Consider the following 24,134-nt stretch of genomic DNA (forward strand, 5'->3'; position numbering starts at 1 on the left):
TCCATGGCTGTCTACAAAATTAAGGTTGACTTTTACACAGAAGATTACAGCAACCAGCCACTTTTTCAATGCTATTTATTTATTTAAACAGCACCGTTACTGGTTTCGAACTGACAGTTTCATCTTCAGATGTCTAGTTCAAGTTTCGCCTTTCGTTTACCCACCTGATGGAACTTCTCTAGGGTGGTGGTGCCCTACAACCAAAACAAGATGTGAGACATCTTTTGAACAGTAATTGTGCCTCACAACGATTTTAAGTGATGTAAACAGGTCATTATTAAAAGGATGATGTTTCTGTTACTTACGATGAAGAATCCAAGCCATTATGTTCCTGCACTGGAACATAATGGTGCGGATTCTTCATCATAAGTAACCGAAACATCTTCCATTTAATAATAATTTGTTTTTGTCACTTAAAAACGTTGTGAGTCACAATTATACTTAAAAAGATGTTGTCTCACATCTTGTTTTGGTTGTAGGGCAGGAAGTTCCATCAGGTGGGGAAACAAAAGGTGAAACTAATGTAAAACTTGAACTAGCCGTCTGAAGATTAACCCGTTGGTTCAAAACCAGTAATGGTGCTGTTTAAATAAATAAATAGCGTTTTACAAAATGGCTGGCTGCTGTAACATTCTGTGTAAGAGTCAACCTAAAAAATGAAATATTTCTTGTATTCTTTTTCACTGTGCCTGTCTGTGAGTCAACACCTATTTTATGTGGTGTGTAGCAATCTATCCTTTCCATATTGTTGTTAATACACTAATTACAGATGGTTAACTGGTGAATTCTCAAAAGCGGTTTATGATAAATTACTGAAGAATAGTGTGAAGTGATGGGATAAAAATACATTTTGCAGGTAATGCCAAGAGGAGATGGAAGAAAGAAAAGTGTGAAGCACACTACCATTTGAGATCATTGCAAATGGTAAACAACTACCTTTACATATAATGGTGCTTTGTCTCTCATAAACAGCATTCCTGTCTCATGTTATCCAAACCATTTCTTCTCTGTTTTGCCAGAGACAGAGGTCACAAATAAACACATTCTCTCACACTTGTTTTGGTGTAGGGCACCACCATACAAGGAAGTTTTGGGGACACAAAAAGCGAAAGCTAATGCACAAAGGGTACTAGGAAAATTGTGTAATACAGCTTTAGTTATTTAATTTTTTAAAAGTAATTTTCACCACACTGAATATACCTCTTCATCCTCCGAAACCAATCACTAAACCAGTTCTCCCAAGTTTTTGTAAAGAGTAAAGCACACCCATTGTCCACACCTTCAGGAGGTCCTCATCACTTGCAAACTGCACTCCTTTCAGATTCATTTTCACATGAAGAAGCAGTACAAAGTCTCAAGGAGTAAAATCTGGATTGTAAGGAGGGTGCTCAAGAAGTTTCACTCCTGTACCCCATAAATATTTGTTGCATGCTTTGGCACAGTGAGCTGGAGCATTGTCATGATGGAGGAACCAAGTGTCCATTCTTGATTCAGTTGCAGGTTCTTCAAAAATTGGATGACCTCTGGCAGGCACTGCTCAGTGTACCTCTTAGCTGTGACTGTCTTCTGTGTGTCCAAAACAACACGCTCCACAAATCCACTCAATTAAAATAAAAAAATAAAAATAAAATAAAAACATCTATCACTTTCTTCTTCAGAAGGCAACAATAAGCCCCCTTGACTTATTGCTGCATCGTATTACAAAACTTTCCTACAACCCTTTGTAAAAGGTATTTTAATGTGTACGAGCTGTCTGAGATGAATCTGTCAGTTTGAAAGTGGTAATGGTGCTACTTCAATAAATAAATATCATAATAAAACTTGGCTGGTTGCTGACATCATCTCTGTATGAGTCTACTCTGTATAATGGAAGCTAATTTGTAGATTAGTTCATGTATCTGCCAGTCTGCTGCAATATTTGGAAACAGCAGTTTCCACTCTGAGGAAGAATAAATAATTTGCATATATTTATGTTCTGTGTGACTTTAAATTGCAGTTTAGACTATGAACTCATGATTTGCCATTACATCCTTTCTCATCTTTTAAAGACTCTTCAACAAAATTTTCTTTTACTGAACTACTAATCTGTACAGAAAGACCCGAGCCAAACCATCACAAATTATACTCAGTTAGTTGAAAGACTGCATTACTTCTGCAATGACCATACATTAGTGTTTATACCAAGCAATACTGGCCTAGTCTGGCTGCTTTCAAGTGGCCAAGTCCCTGAATATAAGTCATTTGATATACAAAGAGTTTCTCAGCACGAGTGGGAACAGGTACTGAGCTCCATTTTGCAGTACTCAGCTTACATGTTCACAGACTGTTCAAAACACAACAAAATTAGATGCCCACTGTTAGAAATATCAAAACCTTGGTCAAGGGCTAATAAACCTTTGGTTCGTAACTGGTTGGCTGATTTGTCTCAACCTCTTTAGATGTACACAGTTGCGATTTTGCAGTCATGTTTAAGATTTGCAACACAAATATACACTCTCAGTAAAAATAATGTTGCCCTTATGAAATTTCAAATGACTGTGGAACCAAACCTAAAGATATTAATCATATTTAGGTACAAGAGTCATCCATTTATATGGTTGCAACAGAAAACAAACTCACCTGCTACAAACAGCCAACAAATATATCTAAATTGAGGGCACTTTATATTTTTTACTAAATTTTTACATAGCATACATTACATATTACCTGAATGATCGCTCCCCTCCCCCAAGCGATAATTTATTTCCCTAATTTTTCAAAAAATTGTGTAATTGAAGACAGTACATGCCTCGTCACATACCTCACGGGGATTCAAGAAAAGAAAATTTCTGCAATTTATTCCAGATCTCAGCACAGTGAACACATGAAAGTGTGTGTGTGTGTGTGTGTGTGTGTGTGTGTGTGTGTGTGTGTGTGTGTGTGTGTGTGTGTGTGTGAATGCCAAAATACGGTTGATTGATATGATTATTCACTTTGTCACAACAGATCTTTTTCTACACTGTACCACAGAACTTATTAAATTAATAAAACATAACAACAATGGTGGGACAACATGGAAATCGGTACTGCCACAAATTTCAAAGAAACATAAATATCTGAAATACTATGTGGGTGATGCAAAATAATTTGTAAAATGCAGTCCGTATGGGGACTCTTGTGTCATTGCATTCACGTTTCTAAAGTTATTCCACAATATGAATATTCTGTAGCGTCAGGACAGGAAAGAAGGGAAGGCCTAAAAAACTGTGTTGGTTTTCTCTCATAGTGTTTTAGCACAGACAATTATGGAACAAATTCATATTTGAAAAAAGTCTCCTTGTGCTACAATCAAATATATGGAAGAAAATAATTACTCTTCTTAAGAGTATGGTAAAGCTGTTCCTATACCATAATCTGGTTTTCAAATCTCATCTAGTGCAGTCCCCAAAATCAGTCTTCCCTTCTCATCCTGACTGGTAAGCCTCCACTGACCTGGAATTCTGATTGACTTTTCTGAACTGTATTCCTTTCCCTAAACCATTCCAGTTCTTTTCCTTCATCCCTCTTCCTTCCCCTTCAACTAGTCTGCCAGAAGAAGGAGCCATTGGCTCCGAAAGCTTGTAAAAGCTAAATCCTTTTGTGTATGCTCCCCTGCCACCACTTGTTGAGTAGATTTATCATCTATCCATTTAAGTTATATGATCAATAACTGATTATTTTCATTGTTATAGTGTGCAGAGATAGGTACTATTTTCAATAGCAACATATGATGAGACTGAAAGTCTTGGCACTGAATACATCAAATGCATTGCTTCCAATGTTCATTTAGTAACGGAGTTCACTGAAACTCAACTCAGTATCTCTAACACTGTTCGGTTACTCCACAGCTGTTGCAGTTATTTAGGAGGCCATTCACTTCTAGCAATAATGTATTTTAACATTACATAAATTCACCATCTGTCTACATAAATTGAGACTGTCACCTCACCAGGCTATGAAGCACTAGGCAGTAAATTATCCCTTAAGACCATGAACTATGTCTCAGATACAGTGGATTGACAAAAATATGGACAAACCAAAAGCACAAACATTACCGTGCATTCATCCTAGTGCTCACCAAACCAGTCTTGGATTATATGAGCTGAGTGAACTGGGGCCCTGCCATCACGGAACACAGCCTCACCATTGGGGAACAAACATTTTACTATAGGAAGAACCTGATCAGCCAAAACGGTCACATAATCCTAGCCAGTAATGTGACCTTGCATAGTAGGGTTTATTGAATACTACAATATGAGCGCCCAAACCATCACTGAGCTCCCACCATGTTTCCCTCCTGGGGTGTAAATTTGGCCAGAGGCTGGAAACAGTGTGAAATAAGACTCAATCGAACAAACGACTTTCTTCCATTGCTTCCAGCTTTTATGGCTTTGGCATCACGTTTTACTGTTCTGTACATATGCATAATTGATGAGTAGGTTTGTAATTCCAGCTCACCCTGCTTATGTTTCATCACAATCCTCTTCAATGACCTTCGATCACAATCCCTCAAAACAAACTTTGGACCCGTTGTGATGATGTTATTCTGCTTTTCTGTATGTGGTATAAATCTTCAATACTGTAGCTCTAGTGACCACCTCAGTTATGAAAGCTCCCACCATACGAGCACCAACAATATGCCCACATTCGAATTCACGTAGCTCCAACGTAATGCACTTGCAACTACACAGAACATTGTTCTGACACTTACAACATTTTGCAGATACTGCACAGATGTCGTTTGTGGTCAAATACAACAGCACAACCGACAGGCTCGGCTAGAAACTACATTCATGTTCGAGCACGCATTTCTTGTAGTATTTCCATATTTCAAACCACTTCCTGTGTTCAGTATCACAACGTAAGTAAACGCGAGTTCCTAAAGAATGCAATCCAAAGTTCCCAATATAAAATTTTGTTTTGCTGCAAATAAACACTTTATCATTTGAGTGTACTACGCCAAAACTGTTCTGTAACATCTTGGGCAAGTGACAGTAAATGTCCAAAACATCTGTAACAACTTATTTTTAAGCAGTCAGAATTTTCATACTTGTAAAATACAAAAGAAAATGTATATTACACAGTATACACATCATCTGCCACAAATAATTATCATTTAGTCCTTGAAATCAACTAGATGCTCTTTCACTGCAAGACTATGACTGAATTAATGCTCTTAATGGTAACATACAAAACTTCAGCAAACTAATGAGATTTTACTATACAATGGTGGTCTCTGGAATTAATTCTTAAATTTAAAGAAAATTGCCAACATATTTCATCACTTACAGTTTATACAATTACAGTAAGCATAGCTTATAAAAAATATACTGTCTGTGTACTATGCCTTGAATACAAAAATATTCTTAAAGTCACTATCCATATATAAAACACCAGAAACAAAATTTCAGTGTCAGATATCAAGCTTCTTCCTCTGTACCAAAACTAATGACAGGGGTATCTTATTTTTTAAGTCTACAATGTGTCCTTTTAACACTGCAGTTTTCATAGACATGCCTACCAGTTACAATTAATCAGAACATATTGAGACTTATTCTGCAGGAATGAGAAAAAGAAAACAAATACTGTTGCAACAACAGAGAGGTAGTGACAGGTTGGTTGGATAGGGAAAAGGAAAACTGTAACCACCATTCATAAACATTTGGGAGTATCTGTAAAAATAAAACACACAAATTAATACATTCAAGATAGTAAAACATCGCACAAATAAAAAAAAGTTGTTCTCATTGCTAATGGAAAGATGCTCTGGAAGAGAATAAATTACTAATAGTATCGATACTCGTCACGGTACACTCCAGGACTTCACAAATAATTTGGTGAGGGAAAACATATGTTTTTCCTCTCTCACTGGTCACTTAAGAATGCCTATGGTACCTGGTATATTCAGTGCCATGTCAACAGAAACAGACTGTCATGACACGACTGTTGGAAAGCTGTCCAAGTTTTCTCTCTGTGAAGGGCAAATAGTACTACCCAATATTACAAAACCCTTCTACAATGCACAAAATATAAATCTGGAACAATGAATTTTCATTTGTTATCCCATCCCCACCCGGATAAAAAAGAAAGTTACTTTACATGTAAGCCATTGACCAACTATCACTGCAACATTTTTGCTTAGTACATTTTATTTGTTTTACTTTACAAACATATGTGCAATGCTGAAAGAAGCTGAAACTCAAGAATTATTTTGAAATTTGTGACATATTAATCATATCCCTACCATTAATATTTTCATTTTAAATACACGGTTTCCACCAAAACTTACAGGATCTTACCACCATCTTAATGACTAAATATTGAAGAATTTTTTTAATGTGTGATTTCTAACTGAACTGTGACATTTCATGAAAGCACAGGTTAGTGCCATTCTTTATAGTTACACTGCCAAACTCGGCGGGGAACATTAGGGCAACCACCAATAACATCACACAACCTCATTGGGCTTGGTGGTTGGAATAGAACTACAGCATCAGTGTATGTGTTATTACAAATAAGAGTTCACAATAAGTGCATCACAGGTTGGAATAAACTGAGATAATGGCAAATTATATTAATTGTTGGTATTAATATAGCCTTGTGAATTCACTTAAAAATTTAAGTTTTGGTTTGTAAAAACTGCAATGCTAAATATGTAGCAGTGAGTAATTGAATTTATTATACAGGGTGCACATAAAGTCTGGGAACACTTTCAATTATTTACTACACAAGAGCAAAACACTGTATAGACATCATACTTATGTCATTTTGAAGAGAAACCCTGAAAGTTTTGTTTCATGTATACCACCACAGCGTAGTTTGGTAATTTGCTGATAGTCAGCGCTAGTCGCAAACATTGCAAGTTCAGGTGCAGAGTGAACTTTCTGTGTGTTGAAGTTCAACAAAAACAAGTGTGCTACAGCTGTTCAACAGATGTTTAGAACCAAGTACGGTAAGAAGCCACGAACAAGGAAGATAATTTACCATTGGCACAACAAATTTGTTACGACGGGTCGCAAAGAGAAGCGGATGCTCCAGTGCGAGTTAAGTGAATGTGGAGGGCGTACAAGAGACATTCATATGGATTCCAAAGAAATCGGTGAGTCGTGCATCCCGTGAACTTGAAACGGCTTCAATGACTGTGTGGAAAGTCCTGCGACAGAAGCTGTCCTTGAAACCATTCAAATTGGAGCTAGTGAAGCAGCTCAATGACGACGACAAAGACAAGCGTTTTGAGTTTTGTTTGCAGTTGCAAAAACTGAATGAGGATGGGGACGGCATTGCTGATCGCTTAATTTTTAGCGACAAATCCACTTTTGTCACTAAAGGAAAAGTGAACAGTCATAACTGTTGAATCTGTGGTACAAAGTGGCCACACAAAGGCATTGAATCTGAGTGTGATTCCCCCAACGTAAATGTTTTTTTGTGCCTTGTCACATCGAAAACTGTACAGGCCATTCTTCTTCGCCGAGAGCACTGTCACTGGATATTCCTACCTGGACATGCTGAAGCAATGGCTGATGTCTCAAATGCAATCTGACTATCCGTTCATCTTTCAGTAGGATGGGGCTCCACCCCATTTTCATCATGCAGTTCATGAATACCTGAACACGGAGCTGCCGCATCAATGGATCGGACGTGCTACAGAAGAGGCAGCTGTTTCATAAAAATGGCCTCCCGTATCACCAGATCTCACTCCGTGTGACTTTTTTCTGTGGGGACACGTTAAAGATCTGATGTATGTACCGCCTCTACCACATGACGTGGCAGAGCTCTGGGAGGGAATACGGGAACTGACTGTCACAGTCAACGATGCCACACTGGGAGGACGGGTATGGCAAGAATTCGATCATCATACTGACGTCTGCCGGGTCACTCCTGGTTCGCATATCAAATGTTCGTAAAAAAAAAACTTTCAGAATTTCTCTTCAAAATGCAATATGTATGACATCTGGATAATGTTTAGTGCCTGTGCAATAAATAATTGAAAGTGTTCCCAGACTTTATGTACACCCAGTACAGACTACAACAAAGTACGCATTATTGAACCTTCAAAAGAAAGGAATTATGTACAGAAACACATGCAAGATTGCTAAAATTATTCCTATAATGACAGAGCGCACACCACTTATGTTAGTCTGTCAGCATAACACATACTACTGTATGTTGTGCAGGTGTGATAATGTATACAAGATGAAAACAGATAAAACACAATCTTTATGCAACAGGAAAAAGCTAGTTTGCATTCATGTTTTACTGTGACTGCTACTTTATCCCTAATTGCACCTTTACAGTATGACATAATATATCAGTTGGTCAACTCAGTGACATAACTTACAACTTACTCCATATCTGTCCTTGTGCTGTGCAGGAAGGCAAACACAACAAAGGGGCACCTGCATAGCCCAATAGAAAATGATTTTTATGTTTTGAGCAATAGGAAAGATGCAGATTTGTGTGGACCCAAATGGATCTTATTTTGAAGGTAACCATAACTGGAATGTAATTAGTAACAACACACACTGTCAGCCTCAGTCTTGTACCTGTTGTCTCACATATTACATACAACTCTTTCTGGTGGAGCACAGGAAAAGGTCTGTATTTTCATGAAACATGTCACAACATAAAGATACCACATGTAGTGTGAAAGTACAAGAAGTGGCCACTACTGATAGATAAATTACATCTCTTTTGTAGGAGTGTACTGGGCCTCACTGTAACTTGTGGTAGTAACACCATAAAAGTGTTGATTAAGTTAGTATTATAACTGACCACTTTATGGTCAACAACTTCCCTATACAACACCATGTTTCACAGTAAAAAACTGCACACGCTGCAGTAGTTTGTGAAATTTGATTATGCTTATTTCCCACATTTGTTAATCCCACCAAACACAACTGGGTGTCACTGAGCACCAAATCAGAGACAAACAAACTGCTAACTTGTCATTCACAGCATTTGTGTTTCCGTGTATTGGTATTTGATGCTATATGGCTGAGACCAGATGCCACATACTACTACAATGAAGTGGAGCTTTACTGAATGTACTACACATGGACAAAGGCACAATGTCTGGTCCGCGTGCTATTATGATCAGGCTGATCTGTGTAGACTAGCCACAAGGTTAGTACGATTGCCACAGTGCACAGTTACAATGGATGTAGTATGCCTATGAACCAACTCACCATAGCCATAACATAATTCAGCATTCTCCAGTCAAATAGCTTACCCAGAGATTCAAATTACACACACACACACACACACACACACACACACACACACACACACACACACACAAAACAAAGCACAGCATTCTTGTTTTTAAAAATTAACTAGCAGAATCAAGACCAATAACAGGAACATACAGATACCACCGTTACACTTATTGAAAATTGCATTTGACAACTGGAAGAAACTAACACTTAAAAAGCATGTCAAATACTTTACTACCACATCCTGTTTTTGAATAAAAAAAGATTTAAACTTGTAAACAAATTTTGGTGCTTAATAATGATAGGAATGTGCTTGGAGGTTCCCATTAAAAATTATGTTTATGGCACAACCACCACCACCACCTCAAACACGCCATACATACACCACAGTACCAAGTCACAGTGGGTTTGACACTTTCATCTTGGGTTAACAACAAACTGGGTAGGAATGGCGGAAGGCTCTCCACAATATGTATTAGTGTTAGGATGCAGATAAATGTGTTTTTGGGACATATTTCAACATATCTAAAAATAAATTTAGTGATCAGATGAAAATGAAAGTAACCAATTTGTTTTACACAGCCACAGTGACAATTCAACAAGTGGTATGAGGTCTTCCTTCGTTTTTGCACAGGAAGGATGAAAAACATTGGACGACCAAGAGGATAAGCTGGATTTAAACTTAAGATTGCATCAACAGTAGTAATGTATCTGATATTGTTATATCTTTACAGAACACAAAGGAAGTCTTACACCAATACAAGGAAATTATATTTTTATTTCTGGTCTGTTCATCCAGACATATACTACGAATATAACTAAACTTACTACTTACAACATGTGCAAATATTGTATAATACTAAGAAGAGTTATGATTCCAACAAATAATTATGCGACAGACGACAGAAGAAACTCTTAAACACTGTCTGTGGACACTCACATGCCAGTGGCCGCTGTCGCCGACAGGACAAATCCTCCAGGACTTCCGGCAGGAGAACCGTTCACCAGGAGGATCTGCTGCTTGTCCTGGTTCATGGGCAGGCTTGCCCCCATGCCCGGAACACTGGCCCCCGGCGACCCCAGCACGGGCACCAAAAGCACTCCAGGTGGATTCTGGGCTCCGATCAGGTACGCCGTCTGCGTCGAGGGGGGCAACTGCGAACGGATGTCGCAAAGGGGGGTCATGCCCCGGGGGGCGGAAAATGCCGTGACCGCATCTGGGCCTGCTGGACGGGTGGTCAGCGTGGCCCCGGCAGGAGACACGGAGAGCACATTGTGCTTAGGCAATACGATGTAGCGTCGCCCGCCGGCTCTCATCAGCCCTTGGGAGACAGGGGGAGGGGGCGGCGGGCATCCGGTCAGTGTCGCAGCAGCGGGGGACACCGCCGGGAGTGGGGGCCTCAGGCAGCCCCCAGGTCCCGACACGCGTATCTGGGACGAGGGTGGCAACCAAGTAGTGACAGAGCCCACAATGGACACCGTAGTTACCGCATTCGTCAGTGTCTGCGTAGCTCTGTCGGCCTGGTCCAGTTTGACATATGTCGGCACCATGACTAACTTCGGAGAGGGAGACTGGGAAGAAGCGGCCCCCACGAAGGACGTCGTACCGGTCGTACCCGTAGGAACGGACGAGCACAGGGAGAGAGAAGCCACATTAGGAGCAGCGATGCCCACAGGCGCAGTCTTACCGTCCTGCCTCGGCAGTCGTGCGAGTGGGGGCGGAGCACCGGGTCTTGCCGAGGGCTGTTCGGTCTGCACGTATGTCGGCACCATAACGAACTTCGTAGAAGCCGATGTGGCTGAGGTGGGGACGGCGCTAGTCATCGTTCCAGTCGTATTAGTGGATACGGAGGAGCACAGAGGGGCACAGGCTGCAGTAGGGGCAGCAAAGGGTGCCAGTGAGGTTTTATTGTCCTGTCTAGGAAATCGTCTCAGTGGGGGCAGTACGCCACTTGGCTGTGCACCTCTCATTGTAGAACTGTTAACAGAACTGTGACCATTTTTTGGGCCTTCTAGGGAACTGATGGGTGTTAAAGGAGGGGGTGCTGCAGTCACGACTGTCGTGGTCACGGAGGTCGACTTCTTATCCTTCTCGAGCTGGCAGTTCTATAAACATAAATAAGTTAATTAATTAATTAATGAAATAAAATAAATTAGCAACATTCACTGGCATAGCACAACACCATTAAAGTAAAGCTGTATTAGATTTTAAAAAAAACTAAGAGTAGTCTGCATTTTATTTTCATTTTTTACTTTTGATTACACTTAGTGCTAAGATATTAAGAAAAAAGGGGCTAGTTGCTGCTAAAATATTCATCACAAACTGCAAATGACAATAAAGCTGTTTTCGGGGGGAAATAATGCTATACTTTCTATAGGTATACAGCAGTTAATAAATGAAATTTATCCCATTCTGACGATTGAATAGATTTGTCTGAAACACACAAACACAGACCTGCTATTGCCACAATGGTTTTCTATGAAGACTAAAGATTGAGTAATAAGACCGGCACAATACAAAATGTTCCCAAACTGGGTCATGCTCATACTACACAAATCCTGCATTACATGACATATGTTCATATAAGTGATTGTATGGCCTGAAGATGGGTTAGTGTATCTAGCATGTAAACCAAAAAGAACAAACAGCCTTCTGCAACAATGCACACCTGTTTGTCAGTCACCACAAGCCTAGGTATACTTTCACTTGCAATCTGTTATCTACACACACACACACACACACACACACACACACACACTTACGGTGCAGCCAGAATGCGAGAATGTAAAACTGAATGATGGCATCACATCATCAGCACTTTTCTTTAAATCTACAGTAGATAAGTCATTTCCAATTATATACCGTTTAAAAACTATGCATGTAGCAAGCTACAATTACAGCATTATCAAAGAAGGGCAACCTGTATGTGGTCCATTATACAAATATAAAAAGTAGACACTAAGCTAAGCTTAGAAACTTACTGGACCCTCCTGACAGATGACATGTGCCAAGCTCAGTCTAATGTACAATACTAAAAGCCATCTGATACCACATCACAGACGAAACCAAAGCTAGTCACTTGTTCTGTCATCCACTTCCTAGGCCTCAGCCTAGCACATCCATTTAATATCAGGAAGATAATACATTCTGGCACACATTTCAGTGCTAAACGAAAGAATAATATTATTGCTTCACACTCAAAACTACAGTTTCACACTCAAAACTACACAACGTAAAGAGTAAGGAGTCTTAACTAACCTTACAGATGTAGTTACGCATGCTGGTGTTAATAGACCCGAGGCCCACGCACTCCGAGTGGTACAGGCAGAGACAGAGTTGGCACTGCAGCGATGGCACCGTCCCCAGCAAACCTGGGCACTGGATGGTACAGACTCCGTACTTCTTTGCCGGTCCCAAAACTGTTTCACCAGTGGTCACAGTCACCGTCGCTGTGGCTGTCGCTCCTGCATTTACTGTGCAAACCCTGTAAACCGGGGGTTCTGTTCGGCGCTGGCACGTCGCTGGTCCGTTCCCCTGAATTTCAGATCTCGAGGGAACGTAGGAACGAAAGGTGGAAACACGGGGGATGAGTGTGAAAGGATAACTCCAAAAAGAATATGTACACTGAGCTAGACATAACCGATCCAATACTTTTTAATGCGCGTAGGTAAGACCACATTTTCCATGCAAAGTAAAATTGGACCGTTAAATAATGCACACGTGAATGAAAGTAACTGGAAAGTCACATTCAACAAAGGTACAGAACTGAGTCAGTGGTCTTAAACAGAAAGCAATTCTGTGTTATAACAAAAGGTCTGATTAGCTTTGGGCATGGAGAAATCAGCTGATATGCAGTACCTCATTTATTTACCAATCGAGTGCCAGTAAATACAAATAAACACAACCTACTAAAAACTTACTGGTAGTTTTTAAATATACTTAAAGGCAGAAGAGACATTTTAAGACAAAAATCATTCAGCACTAACCATCAGACAAATGATATGGTAAATTGTTCACACATATAGTATTATCATACTTCAATATAAAATGGCTGTCTTTACAATTTATTTATATCTTTACAAGTGAAGCTAGATATCTACTGTTAGTCTCACTATGTTGGCAATTTTCTGCTATGAAATTTTTAAATCTCACAAAACTTTCAAAGAGAATGCAGCTACAAGAGATTCCACTTATATTTGTTCTGCATCAAAGCTGTACTAAAGAATTTAACAAAAAGGTTACCACCACAACTGATGCATCCAAAGGAAAGGGAACGATTTGTATAATATTCCACCACGTGTCAGTATGTACGAAATCATTCCTAAGCACAGTATGCACCCATATATCTGACAGTAATTGATAGCCTACTGCATACAGAGCTCAAAATATACCAGAAGACCATAAAATTAGTAAAACATAATTGGTGAGACTTTAAGTCAAAAAAGGAAGTTCTGTTTTTATACAACAGCCACACTGAACTTTTAACAGTTATCACAACTCTCAATTTTTTGTTTCATGCTAAAAATGTGTGTGGTAAACAGTCTCAAATTTATACGCTGGACAGGATGCTGAAACATTTGAGACTGAACTTCATACAAAGAAACTGTCTCTGACAAAGAAAAAATGTTGACAGTGTATTTTTTTTTAATTACTATATTCCGTGTATTGAACTACAAAAGTCTTTATAATGTAAGCAATACAGCTGATATAAAACAAAAAGAACCAAAATTAATCACCGAGTTAAATCTAAATACGAATTATGAGAATATTTGTGAATTAAGACTGCATGACCTATGGAACTTTGGGTAGCACTGATCCACTTACACAATAACAAATATAATCGCACACTAAATACTATCAACAGCAACACTGGCACTTCGTACGCTCTAAAATCTGAAGTGTAGAATGAATATGCAAAAGGCATTGTACAACATGCCTCCCTGTATATAGCATTCTCTACTAACGGTGTTTTATCACTTGACAAATATTTTCAGAACCAAAGTGTGCATAATTTCAATGTTATGGGTATATTTTCTGCTGACAATCTGAATGAAATAATGCTCTACAAATAAAATTAACTACCGTATTTTAGACATCAATAAAATGGTCAAAAAATTAATGCCTTCAATGTATTAAATTGCTGAATATACAACTAGTATTCACACTGTATCTCCTCCTTGTAAAAAGGCGAGGGACGCAAGCACAGTTTATACTTGATGGGGCACTATGTATCCTACTGCAGCAGTGTTTACATCAAACATTGCAATTCTCAATTTGGTTAGAGAAAAAATATTCATCGCTAGTATTTGTACGATAATGGGAGGAAAAGTGGCACTCGATCATCAAACTATGCACCAAATCCCTACACTAAATTTCAAACCTGTCTTCATTGTGTACTCGATCAAACAAGTTAAGACACTGTCAACTGCGACTGGTCAGTGAGAGAATTGCGAAGTTCAACTACGCTACTCAGTGCTATATGAGGGTAAGCTATGGGTTTCACTCTTACACTTCCTTTCATTCAACAGCCCTTCATAATAACACAACAAAACTAGATTGCAAAGGCACTCATCACAGTTAACCACGCAAGACTAATACATGCTCGACACACGGTTTAAAACCAGAGGGGGCAAATGGCAAACAACTTCTGTGATGCGCTTGCGGTCATGTAGAAACAACGGCACAAACTAACTTTGAATGACACACATTCAAAATTTAAAGCGAGAGTCATAATGTGACGAAACAAAAATCTTCAGCAATGTATGCAGATTAACAATTTTTTCATTGCAACACACTATTCTTCACTGAGTAATTAGAGAAAGTCAGTTATAAAGGACATGTAATGGGGGAGTTTGTGGTTTAGTGCCACAGTTGCATAAAGTAGTAGAAGAAGCAGACTACGAAACATAACCAGAGTGACAACAGTAGGAACTGAAACTCTCACTATTGAATGATTGATTGGGCGTAAGACAGGTGTTCTGCAGGACACGATCACGGACGGACGATCTAGAGGATACTTGCAGGCTAAGAATCAGTGTTCGAAAAATGGTGGAGACTTAGGATTAAAATTTCATGTGACTAGAGATTCAGAATTGTAACAGATAGCAGAAGGATTTACAAAGAAAGTAAGATGGCTGAGCAGTAAAGTGAATCTCTCCCTCCCCCTTCTTTTAAAATACGATAAGTTTAGTATTTTAGCTGTCTCATTGGTGTGTCTCATTTTTTTTTTTGACCAGGATCAGCTCTGCAAATACGGGTGACCCAAACAAGGAACAGCACATCTACCAGAGCATAAGAAGAGTCAATACAAGGTACTGAACATGAAAATGACATCTCTCTCATATACAGGCCACCAACGACTGTGTACTGCACTGCTGATTTGTGTTAGAGTAAATTCTTTTGTAAGAATAAGCTAAAATTCTGTTTTTCCTTTTCTAAAATTTGTGCATTTTATGAACGCATGGGACATTCATCGTTTGTGTGTCCGTTAAGGAACAGATAAGTGAAATTGTGTTGAATGTTACCTTTGTGATGACTTGGGCAGAAAAAAAAAAACTACAACTCTACTCAATAAAAACACAAAAAACACAACACAGAAGCTCATTTATCAATTGTCACACGATCTGCAGCATCTATTAAAATCCCATCCCCTCTTCATTTTTAGTCATCTCCTATAAAACTACCATGACAGATGTAATGATAACTAGCACATTACAAACATGTTACAATGTCACATCCCCACACACTACTTCACCAGTCTCTGGTTGAGAGCTGCATACTACGTGTCCAGCAGCCCACCTACAGATTATTTTTCCACTGATACATATAGAAGAATCAGATAACACAAAGGTACTCACTTTGGAGGGACCACCACCTGGCCACCGCCCTTGCCCCCACGCGGTAACCTGCCGGGTCCCCTCGACGGTGTAGACTGGAGTGCAGGTGCGGCTCCCGGGCTGCTGAGGACTTTTGTAGTGGAAGCGCCGTCCTTGTCTTTCCACATTGGTGGCAGCATGCCTATTTCCATGTTTCCACCACTGCCACCTGCTTGTGACGTCACACCTCGGTTCATACCGCCCCCTCTGGGAGAAGTTTGACCTCTGCCGCGGCCTGACCTCGGTGACGTTACCTGTTGTGGAAAGTCCTCGCTGAGTCAGAGATGTGAACATTACATTTACTTAAACCCCTGGAAGATAGCCTTAACGCAATTACTGTTGCCACATGTTCGATGAATTCTCACATGATACACTGAAAACACAAACAGTGGTCATTGCTCATAATTCAAGCATCATAACCAAGTCCAACAGAGCTGCAAAAACAGGGGGTACAATAAATGATATACTCAAAAGTATTGCTAATCAGTGTCTCGGCAAATGGTCCACCGATCATTCAATTCTGTACAAGACCTGATACACCACAATCAGTAACACAGCACCAGGGGAAAGTAAATGTGTGACGCTAATTCTACAACTACCTGAGTGCACATATTGATGAGAACTTGAAAATCATATATTATACATCATCTCAAGCACTTACTTCAGCATCAATAACTCTACATGTCATTGGTTTTTTTGGAGATGAAAACATTAGAAATTTGCTGTACTTTACATACTTCTATTTATTTTCTAAGGCAATCCCACAAAATGTACTCATGACAAAGACCTAGTTCCATCAGTTCTTTGTATCTACTAGTGCACCCAGATTTACTGTTATTCTGGCATTTTCATTGTCAGAATACTTACAGCAATACTTCTGACATCCTTCATGTTAACAGTAATGTTTTACGTCATATCCAAATAGACAGGTGTCTGATCTCCATTGCACATACAGTCTAACAAATAGTCATGGTGTTTGTACAGATCCATTACATGACACCGAAATGCAAATAGTTTCTCATAAAACAGATCTGGAAGTCACTGAGCTGGTGTTCTGAACCATAGCGTAACCCAGCCCTTTTCATTTTCCTCACATACAGGCATTCACTGAACCTGCTTTGAATTCCGTGACACATACATGAGGAGAATTCCTCTTATCTCCAACACCTACACTTCGGTAGTTCACCAAATATTCAAGAAATCTTCACTGTGTTTCTCTTGCAAGTGCTGACCAACACGGCACTCCATTTCAGGAAACCTACCCTGCTTTTATCCCCTGATCCCCTCTGGCTGGCGTGTATAACTGGTTTTATCTCATTTGTTATTTATCTAATGCCATCTATGAACATTCACATCTGTGACACTGAATGGCGTTCCTAATGCACAGTTGTCTGTGGCCTCTGTTTCATGAATGACCAGCAACTTAACATTAATGTCCTATTTTCTGCGTGAACAAACTGTGTGTCACAAACTCTTACAGCTACATTCCTCGACAGTCATGGCTCTAATTTGCATCCATTATAAATTACAGCAACTTACAGTTCTTAAGTGCTGATAACGTAAGCAAACTGAATGAAAACAAGCCCTCACAGCTCCCTGTGGCTGACTTGAGAAACTCTTACCACTTCGGATTAACACTTTAGCCAACTGAAAATAAACAGTGCTGTAGAATGATTGAATCTCACATTTCATTTTTCATTTGTTATGCTGCATTTCAAGTATTCTGTGCGAATTTATTTTTGTTAGCATAATTAGTCTCCTGTAGAAATGAGTACTATTGTTGAGTATTTGTCCAGGAAAGGGGGTGGATCTAGATTGAGATTGAGAGGGGGGGGGGAATCTGTATTGAGGTAGAGAGGGAGGGAGGGAGCAAGGGAGGGAGGGAGGGAGAGAGAGGGGGGAGAGGGGGAGAGAGTGCGGAGAGGGGGGAGGGGCAGAGGGGGGAGAGGGGGAGGGGGGGAGAGGGGGAGAGAGAGAGAGAGAGAGAGAGAGAGAGAGAGAGAGAGAGAGAGAGAGAGAGACCAAAATTATTATGCATCAGTCTTTCCTTCTCATACTGTCAGATAAGTCTATCCTGACTCAGGGTTTTGAGTGACTTTTCCAAACTCTACTCCTTTTTCCTAAAGCTCTCCAGTTACTTTCCCTTCACTCCTCTTCCTTCCCCTCCAACCCTTCTCCTGGAAGAAGGAGCCATAGGCTCAGATTGCTTGCATAAGTAAAACCTTTTTAATACATGTATGTGTGTTCTCTTGTCACCACTTGACAAGTAGATTTTTTTATCCATACTATTAAATCTTATTGACAAATTTATTTACAGACTGAGCACTGAAGTAGCAACGCAAATACTATGATTGCGTAAAAGTATGTTTCCCTAAAGCTACAAACAGAGAAAACATAGTTGTTACAAATACAGTTCAAAAAACAACTGCAGCAACCTCTCAACTATTTCAATATACGAGGGCTATCCACAAAGTACATTATGTTTTCGTTTGTGTCAGTTGGGTGCGGGGCTAGCGCGGCCATCTTGGTGTCATGGCATTCTGCTGCTCAGTCGGCATCCTGCCGTGCTAGTGAGAGGTTCGTGCTGTACTCCGTTGAGTTACTGTGACAGTTTGAAATGTCAGCGTTAATTGAAAATGCCGCGAAGTGTGAAATACGTGCTGTAATAAGGTTTCCGACTGCAAAAAGCTGTACACCGATAGAAATCTATCGGCAGCTTTGTCAAGTGTATGGTTCATAAAATTTAAAAATGACCGAACTAACGTTCATGACTAAGAGCGAAGTGGAAGACCCAGCATAGTGACTGCCGAATTTGTCGATGCCACGGTCTGTGAAAACAGACAATAACTGAACTCTCTACGAGTTTTCCACAAATTTCACTAAGTCTGTTGCACGAAATCATTACCGAAAAGCTTGGTTACCACAAGTTTTGTGCAAGATGGATACCAAAAATCTTGACAGAGATTCACAAAAATCAGCAAATGGCTGCAGCGTTAACGTTTTTGGACGCTTACGAGAAAGATGGCAACTCATTACTCGATCGCATCGTTACTGGTAACAAAACATGGGTTAAGCATGTGAACTGAGAGACAAAATTGCAGTCAATGCAGTGGGGCACACAAATTTCCCCCAAAAACCCAAGAAATGCATGCAGACAATGTCGGCAAGGATGGCGACTGTCTTTTGGGACAGAAAAGGTGTGATTTTTGATGATTTCCTGGTAAGAGGCACTATAATAAACTCTCAAAGGTATTTGCCAAACTCTGCACAACCTCAGAAGAGCAATACAAATCAAGCGCAGGGGAAAGTTAGGCTCAAAGATCTTGCTGATTCACGACAACGCCCAGGCCCACACAGCAAATGCCACTCGTGAAGTTCTCGAATCTTTTAAGTGGGAGTTGTTTCCTCATCCGCCGTACAGTCCCAACCTGGCATCGAGCGACTTCCACGTATTCCCAGCAATGAAGAAGTGGTTGGCTAAGCAGCATTTTGATGACAACGCACAGCTTCAAGATGAGGTAACCACGTGGTTTAAGGCGCAGGCGGGCGAATTTTACGACGAAGGAATTTCCAAGCTTGTCCATCGCTACGATAAGTGCCTTAATTTAAATGGCAACTATGTAGAAAAGTAGTATTTAAGTGTGGCTTTCATCTGTATATAATAAAAAAATTCCAATACTTTATTTATTTTTAATTCCAAAACATAATGTACTTTGTGGATAGCCCTCGTATTATGCAAAAAAATTGAAACATTCACAACACAATTCGTACAAATTTGTGCAGTCTGCCTGCTATGTTTGAAATCGGCACATGAAAAGCTTACACAATCTTTCAGCAATGCAAATATGTTGACCAAACAAGGGCTTCTGCAGATAAACAGGATGGAAACTGGAGCTAGCAAGATCAGCATAATGAGATGCACAGCCAAAAATTTCCAAATGCAATGGCTGCAGAAAATGTATTTGTTGGTGAACAGTATATAGGCAAACTGTGCTGGTTAACTGTTCTGAAAACTCTGAGCCTGTATCTGGAAGAAGGTCTATTGCAATTTCCCTGACCAAGATACCAGTAGGAAACAACAACTGCGTCTCACAGTTCTTTGCTTTCGCAAAGTTGCCTGCACACTACTTGCTTGGTTATCACACCCTGTACGGGTGATGATGAATTTCAACTGGTGCTACTTCCTCTGACATCCTGTATGTTAGAAATCTTTTCATAGACTGTAGAAAAAATTGACATGATATACATCAACAAAAAGAGTCAGATTTTGAAAATACGATGTAACTGGATAGATTAAAAAATCTACTCACTCAGCAGTGGCATGAGAACATACATATAAACGGTATTACAGTTTGCAAACTTCTGCAGCCAGTGGTTCCTCCTCCTAGCAGAACAGTTGAAGGGGAAGGAAGAGGGGTGAAGGAATATGTTTGGTGATGTTTAGGGAAAGGATAGACTTCAAGAAAGTCACCCATAACCAGAGATCAGGGTAGACTTATTCATCAGAAATCCTTTTCCTTCGCCCCTCTTCTTTCCCCTTCAATCTTTCCACCAGAAAAAGGATCCACTAGCTCCAAAAGTTTGCAGACATGTTATACAGAAAGACTAGGCACAATTTTAGATAAGGCAAGATTAAAGGTGCCAATCCAGGACATGCAGATGGGAAACACCTTAAATTAGCAACTACAAAGAAGGAATGTGTCAAATGCCTGGATGACAGAGAACATCTGCCTTGAAGTGTGATGAGGTGGAAACTTATGGGAAAAATGTGTTCTCTAGAAATGAAGCCAGAGTCGGAGAGGGTAATGATCTGAGATCAAGCAATTCAGAAGTCAATACACAACTTCAGAGCTTCTGAAATGTGTGAAAGACACAAGAACTAGAAAATTATTTGAGCTAGTGTCAAATATCTATGAAACGGGTAGATTATTATCAGATTTAGAAGGAAAGCCATCCCATTACCAAGGAAGTGAAGTGAGTAACTGTCAAAGCTATTGAACACTGACCACCATATGACACTTCTAAAGCACAGTCCAGAGAGCAGAACTAAAAAAAACTTAAGACATTATTGGCTTTGGTGACTGTGGTTTCAGGACAGGAAAATACATTTGAGAAGTATGAAGTGCATGCAATAAGTTATACAACACCTTTTTTTCTCAGCCATTTTGGTTGAAAAATGTGGATTTTGTTGGGGACATCGTGAAATATTCCCACTTCAGCCAATATAGTTTCATGAAGTTCCGACTGGTGGTGGCACTATATGTAGCCTTCAAAATGGTGTCTGTACTATAGGTGCTCCAAGCAGATAGCTGTCACTGAGTTTTTTTTTGGTGGAAACCAGAGCATGGCAAGTATTCATAGGCCCTTGCAGGATGTCTACAGGGAGCTGGCAGTGAGACATTGGGCAAGGCACCTATTATCATCGCAACAAGGTCACGCAAACCTGTCTGATCTCCAGCATGACGACCAGCTACCACGGCTGTGACTCCTGCAATGTTGGAACGTGCAGAGACACTCATTCGAGGCGACTGATGGATCACAATCAAACACCTCTTTGCTCAACTGGGAGTCTCTGTTGGTGGTACTGACACACTCATTGACCAGTTGGGGTACTCAGAGGTGTCTGTCCACTGGATTTCCGGCCCCCCAACGGAAGACCATAAAGAGCAACACAGGACCTTTCGTCCACAATTGCTTGTGTGTTACAGGGCTGATAGTGACAACATTTTTTTTTTTGATCAAACATCATCACTTCAAACAGAAACAAAACAGCAAACTCCGGAGGGGCACCACACCTCCTCTACTCTGAAGAAAATGTTAAAAATGCACCTTCAACCAGTAAAGTCATGGTGACGGTATTTTGGGACTCTGAAGAGGTTATTCTGTTTGATGTTCTCTCTCTCCTGGTGCAATGACCAACTCTGAAGTGAACTGTGCAGCCCTCAGGCTTCAGCCTCTTTGTCATCACAAGGATGCAAACAAACTTCTCTTCCTCTGTGACAACGCAATGCCTCACACAAATCTTTGCACCCAAGAAGAGTTCAGAGAATGTAGCTGGACTATTCCTCCTCATCCACCCTACGGTCTGAATCTCACATCTTCCGACTTCCATCCATTTGGCCCAATGAATAATGCTCTCCACATGAAGTAGTAAGTGGATGATGAGGAGGTTACTGATACAGAAAAACGGCTCCACTGTTGAGTGGTACCATGGCACGCCCTCCCAATAATGTGGCATAAGGCCACTGTACAGAATGGAGATTATGTTGAAAAATAGGATTTTGTAGCCAGAAGAGTGGAGAATAATATGGTGTACTGGAAAACTGAATAGAACTAACCTGCTCTCAGAAAAAAAGTGTTGCATTGCTTATTGAACAGCACTTTTATTTCATAAGGAAAAGAATTGGGATGCTTTTCTAATCGATGGCAGGCTTACAGAACGCTTTCAACAACGGGAAACAGTATTTTCTTAATCTTCAGGCATGTGTGACTAAAGTGTAGAGACACAAAAATAATCTGGTCTTTACAAAATGCAAATATGTATAATAAAAAAAAGAAGATTCGCAAAGACAAGTTTGTGTTAATAAGTATGTAAGGAAGAGATGTGGCTTACCACCACTGCCATTAAACCCGTGTCAAAGATGCGCAATCAAGTAAATGAAATAAAATTCCAGAGGGCGTAAAGCACACATGGAACATACACCACTGATGAGGCTGTCAGACAATAAAATTCTCATGAAAGTAAGAATGACTCTGAATATTGCTGAAAAGAGAGCACACTTTGTGCACTTCATAATGTAAGAATAAATGAAGCTACTGTGCCTATCTGCAACTCAGCATCTCCGCTATATGGTGTGTAGCAACTTTTATTCTCTAATATTGTTACATTCCATCCTGGATTTTCCATTGTTTGATGAAACAAAGAAAAATAATAGACAGGAGAGCAGTTACACGCTTAATGTCGACATTGGTAACAACAGAAGCTTATAGGTGCAAAATTATTCTATCTAGAAAGTGTAACTATACACAATGACTAAAGAAAGGCAGGCAATCAACTATCCCCAGGCAAAACAGATTTTCCAAGTAGAAGAGTACCAGGTGTAAGGTACTGAGGAAGAATTCTGTGGAAAACTTTAGGCAGAGAGGGGGGAAGAGTAGAGGACACCAAAGATTAGAATATGAAAAACACATTATAGATGCAGCTGAGTGTAAAATTTACAAAGCAATAAAATGATTTGTGATAAAGGAAGAGATGGAGGATGGTTTCACACAGGCTAAGAGAGAGAAAGAGGGAGAGGTAATAAGTGACCAATCTAACTGCCACTTATAGTAAGCGCTTCCCACATACCTCACACCTCGTCAGTAAGCACACATACCCTTCAGTGTCTTCTAATTCCAAATGAATACATCTACGCAGGTTAAACCAAAAACCCAGCGAAAATGTTTGAGATGATGCACTGAGAGCAAAAGACAGCATAAAAGCAAAAATCGAAGTCATTCCTACGTTTTATGGAAGTCTATTTAAAGATCCATTCCTTAAATGGAGACATAACAGAAATTACCTGTGGTTAAGTGCAATTGAGGAAGAAAGGATAAAGACTGTAAAGTGTGTGTGTGTGTGTGTGTGTGTGTGTGTGTGTGTGTGTGTGTGTGTGTGTGTGTGTGTCTATTGTTGAAAAAGCTCTTAATGGCTGAAACCTTTAATTGCGAGTCTTTTATTGTGCCTACCTGTGACTCAGCATCTCTGCTATATGTTGAGTAGCAACTTTCCTTTTCTAATATTGTTACATTCCATCCCAGATTTTCCATAATTTTATTAAACCCATTTTATATTCATTCACAACAATGAAAGCATATAACTGAGGAAATAAATTGTGCTTTAGTTAAGTCCCATAGTGCTCAGAGCCATTTATATTGTGCTTTGAATCAATATGTGGGGCAAGGTTTATTGGTTTCAACAGGAGAGCAATGTTAATGAAAAGGTAAGTATCCATTTTTGAGTCACAAACTAGGGCAAAGCTTTCCACA

The 24,134-nt window shown here is 39.9% G+C and overlaps 1 protein-coding gene across 2 annotated transcripts in view; it reads right to left on the reverse strand.

Moving 5' to 3' along the window:
• LOC126291581 (uncharacterized) overlaps positions 1 to 24,134 on the reverse strand; it is a 172,685-nt gene that overhangs the window by 58,927 nt on the left and 89,624 nt on the right. The window contains exons 7-9 of one of the 2 annotated variants that reach the window (XM_049985113.1): positions 16,089 to 16,360; positions 12,490 to 12,715; positions 10,171 to 11,336 (exon numbers count right to left, since the gene is read on the reverse strand). In XM_049985113.1, the coding sequence (XP_049841070.1) occupies positions 10,171 to 11,336; positions 12,490 to 12,715; positions 16,089 to 16,360 (1,664 nt within the window). The remainder of the gene's footprint in view (positions 1 to 10,170; positions 11,337 to 12,489; positions 12,716 to 16,088; positions 16,361 to 24,134) is intronic. The other variant, XM_049985114.1, reaches the window with a different exon arrangement.

Source organism: Schistocerca gregaria, chromosome 9 (assembly GCF_023897955.1).
Source record: "Schistocerca gregaria isolate iqSchGreg1 chromosome 9, iqSchGreg1.2, whole genome shotgun sequence".
Lineage (NCBI taxonomy): Eukaryota > Metazoa > Arthropoda > Insecta > Orthoptera > Acrididae > Schistocerca > Schistocerca gregaria.